The 9,452-nt window shown below is 50.2% G+C and overlaps 1 protein-coding gene across 1 annotated transcript in view; it reads left to right on the top strand.

The window, feature by feature from the left end:
• Positions 1 to 7,162: 7,162 nt before the first annotated feature.
• LOC142312982 (uncharacterized) overlaps positions 7,163 to 9,452 on the top strand; it is a 147,126-nt gene continuing 144,836 nt past the window's right edge. The window contains 5 exon segments of the mRNA XM_075351970.1: positions 7,163 to 7,306; positions 7,436 to 7,615; positions 7,697 to 7,820; positions 7,904 to 8,001; positions 8,199 to 8,289. Of these exon segments, the coding sequence (XP_075208085.1) occupies positions 7,229 to 7,306; positions 7,436 to 7,615; positions 7,697 to 7,820; positions 7,904 to 8,001; positions 8,199 to 8,289 (571 nt within the window). The 5' untranslated portion in view covers positions 7,163 to 7,228.

Raw genomic sequence — 9,452 nt, 5'->3', positions numbered from 1 at the left:
CATTGCTCCCGCATGGGTGCAATACTCTGTGGTGCCTGACCAGGTCAGGGGCGCCACATTCCCCCTTAGTTATCATCAGCACGTCCTCGGGCTGCAAAGACAAGAGAAAGAAAAAGGTAAATACAAACTTTTCCCACACAGGGGCAATTATTTACATTTAAACATGCCAGGTACCATTCCACCACCAACCACCCACATGTCCGAACCCACCCAAAAACCTCCAGGAGGTAGGTCGCCGGTCCTTTTGGTGACCAGGGCTGGGCCATCACATTCCCCAGACCTTTCCTCCAATCTTCCTCTCCTGAGGGGAGTGGTGTAAGGTAGGCCCCATAAACAGGCGTACCCGCTTCCGAGTGTTGGAGGGCAGGCCCCATAAATAGGCGTGCCCCCTTGTTGGTGCAGAGCCATGCCCCTCAACAGGCAGACTCTGTGGTTGATACCAAGAAGGCAACTTTTTACAATGCAAAGTTTGTGGTTAAAGCCAGTTCATAACCAGTGGTCTAACATTTTAAGGAGGTCTCACAATAGTCCTTGTGGGCACATTTCGCTTAAACGTTACTTAACTATAACAGGTTAAACATTACATTTCATACCGTCACTTTGAACTAAACTGTACTTTCTCTATAGCGTAATGGGAGCTGACCAAAGTTGCTGCGGGTTGATCTACGCAGTACTATGCTGTCATCTGTCTGAGGTTGTGTCCTCCCACCCGATGTATGTGTCTCAATGTGAATAATGGGTGTACTAGGTATTGATACCAGTGCATGGTCTTCTGCTTCAGCTACATTTGGCTCTTCCAGGTTCTGAACAGGTTCTTCTGGTTCTCTTACTTCTCTAGATTGAGGGAATGTAATGACTGGAATAACTACTGCTCCATTGTATTGAGGCCAACTTGCTGGGAAATCTCCAAGTACAGTATGGATCATCTTTTCTTTTGGTTCTTGAACTGGCAAAGGGTTGGGACTTTCTTCAGGGATTCTTAGTTGTTCAGGACATTTCTTTAGGCGATCTCTAGAAACGACAGCTGTTGTTTTTCCTCCATCTTTGCTGATAAGGCATGTCTTTTCATTGCTAAGCGTCGATGGTAACACAGTATAGGGTTCTTCTTCCCAGTGATTGTCAAGTTTATGACGTCTTCTCTTTCTTTTGAGAACTATATCTCCTGGCATCAAAGGAACAGCAGGTGCTTTTCGATTGTAGGCCTTTTCTTGTTTCTCACGCTGCTGAGTCAGGCTTCGCTCCACACACTCTTGTACTTTCTTGTATTGGGCTTGGCGGTTGGAATCCCAATCAGCACCTTGTAGATGGTCTTCAGGGGTCTCAACTCCCATTTCCAGATCTACTGGCAATCTCCCTGGTCTGGTCCTCATCAGGTATGCCGGTGTGCAGTTCGTGGAACTCACAGGGATGTTGTTATACATGTCCACTAGATCGGGCAGTTTTTCCGGCCACTGACTTCGTTCTTCTAGTGGGAGCGTCTTCAGAAGGTCGAGAATGATGTGGTTCATCTTCTCACACATGCCATTGGTCTGGGGATGGTAAGGCGTAGTACGGATCTTCTGGCAGCCGTATAGGTTACAAAACTCCTTAAACACTTCAGCTTCAAAGGCTGGTCCTTGGTCAGTGAGCACTTGATCTGGATAGCCATGTGGTCGACAGAAGTGTGTCTGGAAAGCTTTGGCTGCAGTTTGACCTGTCAAGTCCTTGACTGGTACTACCACCAGGAATCTGGAGTAGTGGTCAACCATAGTGAGAGCGTAGTTGTAGCCTTGTCTGCTGGGTGCCAACTTTACATGGTCCAGGGCCACGATCTCCAGGGGCCGTTTAGTTTGGATTGGCTGGAGTGGTGCTCTCTGGCTGTGCTGGTCTTTTCTTCTAAGATTGCAGGGCCCGCAGTTTCGACACCACTTCTCTAGGGCAGATCTCATGCCCACCCAGTAGAATCTTACTTTAAGTAGGGCCTCCAGTTTCTTCCAACCAAAGTGGCCTGCACCATTGTGATAGGCTTCTAGCACCATCCTCGTATCCTTCTGTGGTACAATCACTTGCCACACCTTCTCATGCGTCCTCGGGTCAATGATGCTCCTGTAAAGTTTGTCTTGATAGATGAATAATCGACCCCTCTCCTTCCATAGGTACTGTGCCTCAGGTGGGGCTCCTTTGTCAAGGCTGGCGCCAGGCTGGCTGATCAGTTTCTTTACCAAGCCTACCGCTGGATCATTTTCCTGGGTCTCCTTCCAGTTGTAGTGAGGTAGTGGGTTCAGGGTCACCTCTTGGCGGTTGGCACGCGACTGCCGACACTGTTTTGCTCCATGGCGATGGAACGCTGGCAGCTCAATCTCTTCAAGATCATCTTCATCTTCACCCTCGTCTGCTAGGTGAGGCATCCTGGACAGAGCATCTGCGTTGCCGTTCTTGCGGCCAGCTCGATACTTGACAGTAAAGTCATAATTCGCCAGTCGGGCTACCCAACGCTGCTCCATGGCACCCAATTTAGCAGTATCCAAGTGGGTCAGGGGGTTGTTGTCCGTGAAGACAGTGAATTTGGTGGCTGCCAGGTAGTGCTTGAACCGCTCTGTGATAGCCCATACCATGGCCAGGAACTCTAGCTTGAATGAGCTATAATTCTCCGGGTTTCTTTCAGTAGGCCTGAGCTTCCTGCTGGCGTAAGCAATCACACGCTCTTTGCCTCCCTGCACCTGTGAAAGCACTGCTCCCAGTCCCACATTACTGGCATCGGTGTACAGTACGAATGGCAGACCGTAGTCAGGGTAGGCTAGGATCTCTTCACCCGTCAAGGCCCCTTTCATTTGTCTGAAGGAGTGTTCTTCTGCTTCTCCCCAGTGAAATGGCGGGCCGGAGATCTTTCCTCTCTTCTTTGGGTGGCCTACCAGGAGCTCTTGCAAAGGCGCTGCCATTTTCGTGTAGCCCTTGATGAACCTTCTGTAGTAGCCTACCAAGCCAAGGAACTGACGTACCTCCCGGACGGTAGTAGGTGTGGGCCATTCCTGGATGACTGTGACCTTCTCTGGGTCCGGTGCTACTCCTTCTGCACTGACCACGTGACCTAGGTACTGGACCTTTGGCTTCAGTAAATGGCACTTGGATGGTTTCAGCTTCATTCCATATCGGGATAGTGCTTCAAAGACTTCAGCCAGGTGTTTCAGGTGGTCCTCGTAGGTCTTGGAGTACACGATGACATCATCCAGGTAGAGCAGGACGGTTTCAAAGTTGAGGTGCCCTAGGCAGCATTCCATAAGCCTCTGGAAGGTCCCGGGGGCATTGCAGAGTCCAAATGGCATGCTGTTGAACTCACAGAGGCCCATTGGGGTGGTGAAGGCCGTCTTCTCCCGATCTTCTTCTGCTACAGATACTTGCCAGTAGCCACTAGTAAGATCTAGGGTAGAAAAGTAGTTAGAGGCTTTCAAGGCAGCGAGGGATTCCTCTATCCTTGGCAAAGGGTAGGCATCCTTGTGTGTTATCTGATTTATCCGTCTGTAATCCACACACATCCTCATCGTGCCATCCTTCTTTCTTACCAGGACCAGGGGAGCCGCCCAGGGGCTACAACTGTCCCTTATGACGCCTGCCTCCTTCATGTCCTTCAGCATGTCCTTTGTGCGCTGGTAATGGGCTGGTGGAATAGGCCTATGTCTTTCCTTAATGGGAGGATGACTGCCTGTGGGTATGTGATGTTGCACCCCTTTGATCCTACCAAAGTCTAGTGGGTTCTTACTAAAGACCTGCTCGTATTCCTGCACGACCCTGTAAACCCCATGTTTCTGGTAGTCGGGTGTAGAGTCAGTCCCCACGTGTAGTTTCTGGCACCAATCCTCTAACTGCTTTTGGGAGGTCTCGCCCTCTTTTGAGTCAGCTTGTGTCAGGGGACCTACAGGTGTTATGGCGTCATCTGAGCATGTAAACAGTTTGGCTATGGTAGCGTACCTTGGTAGTCTGGCTTCCTCCTCCCCACAGTTCAACACTCGTACAGGCACTCGTCCCTTGTGTACATCAACTACCCCCCTGGCTGTCAGAATCGTGGGCCAGTGGTCTGAATGAGTGGGCTCTAGTACAGCCTGGTAATCTTGTCCTCTGAGACCTACCGCTGCTCTACACCACATCATCATTTCACTCCGTGGGGGTATCACAATGGGGTTAGCATCCATCACCCGTACACTACCAATCTCACCGCCAGCCTGTTTTACCTGTTGCTTCCTCAGAATGATTCGGATCTCCTTTTGCAAGGCTCTTTGCGACCTGCCCTCAGCACCTTCAACAATCTGGTGAAGCAACAACAACACTTCCCCTAGGCAATTTTCTATGACATTAGTGCCTAAAATCATTTGCGGGTTCCTTTCTCTAATATCAGTGTCCACAACAATCAGTCCTTGTCCCTTCATTTCCTGCCTTCCCACCTTTATGGTTACCTCTTTGACCCCGATCTGGTCTATAGGTTGTCCGTTGGCAGCATAGATGGTGAGGGAGGGGTCCGGTGGTCGGAGATCGTCGTCCGACCAAAACCTCCGATAAAGGACATACGGGATCGTGGTGACCTGAGAGCCGGTGTCCAATAACGCCGGGGTAGGGATCCCGTCCAGGACGATGGACAGGACAGGACGTCCACCCACGTACTGATCACAGCAGCGACTTGGGCCTGATCTTCTTAATCCTGAGGACTGGCCCCCGGCCCCAGGTTTGGCTCGTTTAAAGGACAGGCCCTTGCATAGTGTCCTGCCTCCTGGCAACGACGACAGATGGGTTGTCCAGATGAGTCATAGCGATCACTGCTCCTGCCTCGGGTTGGGGGACCTCTTCTCCTCCGCATCCAAGGGACGTCCTCTGGGTTGTCAGCTAGCAGGATCCGATGAGGGACTTTGGTCTCTGAGGGCAACTGCATTGCTTTCAGGATTTGTGCGACGTCCTTAGTGAGCTGTTGCACCTGGGAGGATAGTGTATTTATGGTCTCTGCTGACGTGTTGAGTCCTTTTGCAGTTATCAGGGCCTGCGAGGAGGATTCCGCTCCTGCAGCCGTGGAACTGGCAGGCCATGCTGGTGCGACGGGGTCTGTGTCCACAGGAGGTTGGAGTGCTTTCACTGCCCTGTCTTTCAAAATGGCAAAGTCCACGTCAGGGTGTTCCAGGGACCACAGCTTCATCTGCTTCCCATCCTCAGGAGAGCGCAGGCCCCGCAAGAATTGTTCCTTCATCATCCGGTTTCCTTCCTGATCACTGACAGGGTCCACCAGCTTGAGAGCCCGTAGTGCAGCCTGCAGCCTGAGGGCATAGTCTCTTATACTATCTTGGGGCTTCTGACGGCAGTTATAGAAGTCCGTCCTCAGCTCTCCCTCTGTGCGGTGTTCAAAAGCAGCTGCTAGTTTGGCAAAGATGGTCTCAACAGAGCCCCGGTCATCATTGGTCCAGGACTCAGCTTCCAATTCTGCTGCTCCAGTCAATTGTCCCAGCACCACAGCGGCCCTCTGCTTACCAGTCATCGCGTGCATGTCTAGCAGGGTGCTGATCTTCTTCTTAAACCCGGTCAGCGTGTCTATTTTACCGGCGTATTGGGGCAGCCATTGCGCTCCTGGGACATACAGCAAGGAAACTGGCATTATGGGGGAGATTTCAGCCGGCGCGGCTGCGACCGCGGCACCGGCACCAGGCGCTGCTGCGTCCAGCGCGACGGGGGCTGGCATCGCTTGGGCTGCGTCGCCCTGACCAGGGGCATTACCTCCTGCAGCGTCCATTTTTCTTCAAAAATCTCCGCGCCCCCTTTCCACTTCCTGGATCAGAACGCTCTCTGAATTGTGGGGGTTCTGGGGCGGCCACACCTCTTCGTGGGCGGTGCTCTTCTCCCTCGCGCGGGCTGCAGCGCGCGCTTTTGAAGATGGCAATATGGCGGCGGTTCAATTTTTGCGGTCGGACCTCTGAGGCACACGGTCACCTGTCTGAACAGGTCTAGTCCTTATCCTGTTCGTGACGCCAGAAGTTGTGAAGCCCCGCTAGTATGTGTCGGTGCAGTACCTTCAGGGACTCCACGTGGATGGAACAGTCTGGTCACAGGTAGGGAACCTTCTTTTAGGATTGTCGTGACGCCACTCTCAGTATTGCGGTCAGCGGGGACCGCCACTGCAGATTAAGGGATGCCTGGGGCTGATGGTGGGTGCAGTCAGTATATTAGCCCCCTGAGAGTGAGGCAAGCCCCAGGCCCCGGTGTATGTGTGTGGGACCACAGGTCGCAGAATGACTCAAACACAGTCCAAGAAGTCTTTCAACGTGTTTACTCACTGTTTGGAGGTCACGGTGAGATGCCCGGGCGACACTGTGATAACCAGGTTGAACCAGGAATTCCAGGAGGCCGTTCTGAGGGTAGCTGTCCACTCGCCTTCCTTGCACTCTTTCTGTTTTAGGAGGATCCTTTGCTTGAAGCGTGGTAGGACCCCTCCAGGGAAGCTGTTACCACCCTGCTCCCCTCTCTCTGGCTCGTCTGCCGGCAGCGTGGCCTTGGTGGGATGGCTTCTGGCCCTGTCCCCTTATGGGCCTGGTGATTGCTGCTTGGCTCAAGCTCTGTGTAGTCGTGGTGAGGGCATGAAGTACCCCCCCCACCTGTAGGTTAAGCAGCTCTGGATGATCTGCTGCCTGTACTGGGGACCTAGTTCCCCTTGTGTGCTCGGATACCGGGATCTCCGTACTCAGCCACCCTTCTCTCTGGATGATTTTCAGGCCGACCCACGGTACTCCTTTCTCCCCCGCTTTCAGCTACTGCACTCCTCAGGACCTGTCTCACACTCTAGAGCTCCTCTGCCCTGCTTCCTCACACTTCAACTTCTTCCTCCAGACTCCCCTCTTCCTCTCTCTCTCTGCCCTGCTTCCTAGCAACCAGCCCCTGAACACACCCCCAGCTGGGAATTGAAAGTTAACCCCTTGTGGCTACCCAAGGGTCCCCTCTGGTAATGTGGGAGGCCTGGTCACTATATGTTTGTGTGTGCACCTCATCCTGGCCTTTGGAGATTACCTGGAAGCATTGCTCCCGCATGGGTACAATACTCTGTGGTGCCTGACCAGGTCAGGGGCGCCACATTTCCCCTTATTCTCTCCAGTAATTGTATTATTACGGGCGATTCTTTATGATGTTACATCGTCATCTTCTCCCCATTCAGGTCCCTACAATATCGGATCCTCTCAGTGGAGATCTTCTATAGAAGAGAATTCTCCTGATTGCCCCGTGAAGGATGGATATGGACAGGGACAAGATGGCAGAGAGGATATTACACCTCACCCTAGAGATCCTCTTCCGGCTTACTGGAGAGGTGAGAGATTCTGATGATGTCACATTACATCATTCTTATCTATGGGAATAACAGATGGACAGAACTGGAGAGGTGAGGACTCTGCAAATGTCTGGAGTGAGATTTCTTACTGTGTCTCTCCATAACCAGGATTACACAGTAGTGAAGAAGACCTCTAGTGAGCGCTGTCAGGCCCCTGTGTCTGAGGGATGGGGAAGACCCCTGAGCCCAATCACGGGGCCTCCACCTCACCCCCCGATACATGAGGACATCAATGACCAGAAGATCCTAGAACTCACCTACAAGATGATTGAGCTGCTGACTGGAGAGGTGACACTGCTGGGAATGCTGGGACATTATACAGTAACGTTATGAAGGGATCGGGGGTGACGGTATCATTGTATGTGTCAGGTTCCTATAAGGTGTCAGGACGTCACCGTCTATTTCTCCATGGAGGAGTGGAAGTATTTAGAAGGACACAAAGATCTGTACAAGGACGTCATGATGGAGGTTCCCCAGCCCCTCACATCACCAGGTAATAGACAGGACTAAATACACACGGCCTATAATTATCTGTATGTAAGGAATGAATTCAGACCCTGTGTGTGTCTCCTCCAGTTCTATCCAGTAAGAGGACAACACCAGAGAGATGTCCCCGTCCTCTTCTCCCACAGGACTGTAAACAAGAAGATCCCGATGTTCCTCAGGATCATCAGGTAGATGGAGAGAAGGGGCCATGAAATCTCCCTATGATGTGTAGACGGCTGTGAAGGTCTTGTGCTCAGTCTTGTTTTATCCTCCAGTATTATATGTGTTATACTTGTGTAATGAGAGCGGTGGAGATGGCAGGATTAGAGCTGATCATAGATGTGACTTCTCCATCTGTCTGTGACTTTTACAATATGTGTTTCAGGGGGAAGATCTGCCCCATATTAATACTACAGAGACATATGTGAGGGGTGATGAGCGGAGTAAAGAGGAGATTCCTACAGATAACCGCCCAGGTGAGTAGTGACCACTAAATGCAGAGAAGTCACAGATTCTTCTCAGTCACCGGCTGTGGCTGCTTTATCAGGGTTGTAGTCTGGTCATATCAAATGGTCACCATTCTGCTGCTACCACATGCTCCTCCACCCAATACTGTCCCAAATATTTTGTGCATTGGACGCCCTTCTGTTGGAGTGAAATCTGTATCAGCCAGATCTTACTGGTAGGATCCACCCTATCCCCTGAAATTAGAAGATGTTCACCCTTAGTTGCCCAGATCTCTAATCTGCAAAGCCAAATAACAGCGTATGTAGAATGTGCAGACAACTTAGAAAATCATGGGAAGAAAAATCTAATCTGTATGGTGGACCCCTAAGAGAAAACGGAGGGTAATGATGCTGGTGACCTCATAGAATCTTGGCATCTTATTGATGAATCTTCCTTCTCTCCCTTCTGTGCTGCTGAATGTGCTGATCAGGTTGTTACAAAGGTCCAGTGTTTCTTGCCAAACTTCCCTTTTATGACGAGACACCATACCATGAGCAGTGAAATTCCTCCTTTCCGGGCAGTTGCAATACATGTGAAATAGATCTGCATCTTCTGAGTTACACATGGAACATTTCGAAGATATAATATTTCTGATCTCGACCATAAAAGCCGGGGACGGTGTAACCTGTAAATTACCAGAAATTAAAAACTCTAATTTTCTTACAGAGGAGAACATTAGCAGAATTTATAATTATTACTCATTGTTTATGGTTCAATATGTTTTTAATTCGTTATTCAACAATTGACAAATATTTTGTACAAATATAATTTTGAGTACAAAACACGAGACACAATAACATTATACAAAAGAAGTAGAGCAGAGCATACGCCATAAAACATAACATATAGAAACACATAAGGGGAAGAAAAGCACCAATTCAAGTACAAAAAGCCTTATATCATTACTAGATGTAACATGGATTGCTTAACCAAGTCTCAAAGTAAGGAGAGCTAAAGGAAGACCGGGGTAACCATGTCCTCATATTCATAAGACTCAGAACGGAGACAATCATCTGAATTTATTACATTTTTCATCTATATAAAAAGTCCACAGATTCAACCCATTCCAGCTTAGAGGGGGAAGAGGATGATCTCCAGTGTCTACGGATGACTTGCCTCATTGTTGTCAAAG

Source organism: Anomaloglossus baeobatrachus, chromosome 5 (genome assembly GCF_048569485.1).
Source record: "Anomaloglossus baeobatrachus isolate aAnoBae1 chromosome 5, aAnoBae1.hap1, whole genome shotgun sequence".
NCBI lineage: Eukaryota > Metazoa > Chordata > Amphibia > Anura > Aromobatidae > Anomaloglossus > Anomaloglossus baeobatrachus.
The sequence above is the reverse complement of the archived record's forward strand: the minus strand, read 5'-3'. Positions and strand labels throughout refer to the sequence as shown.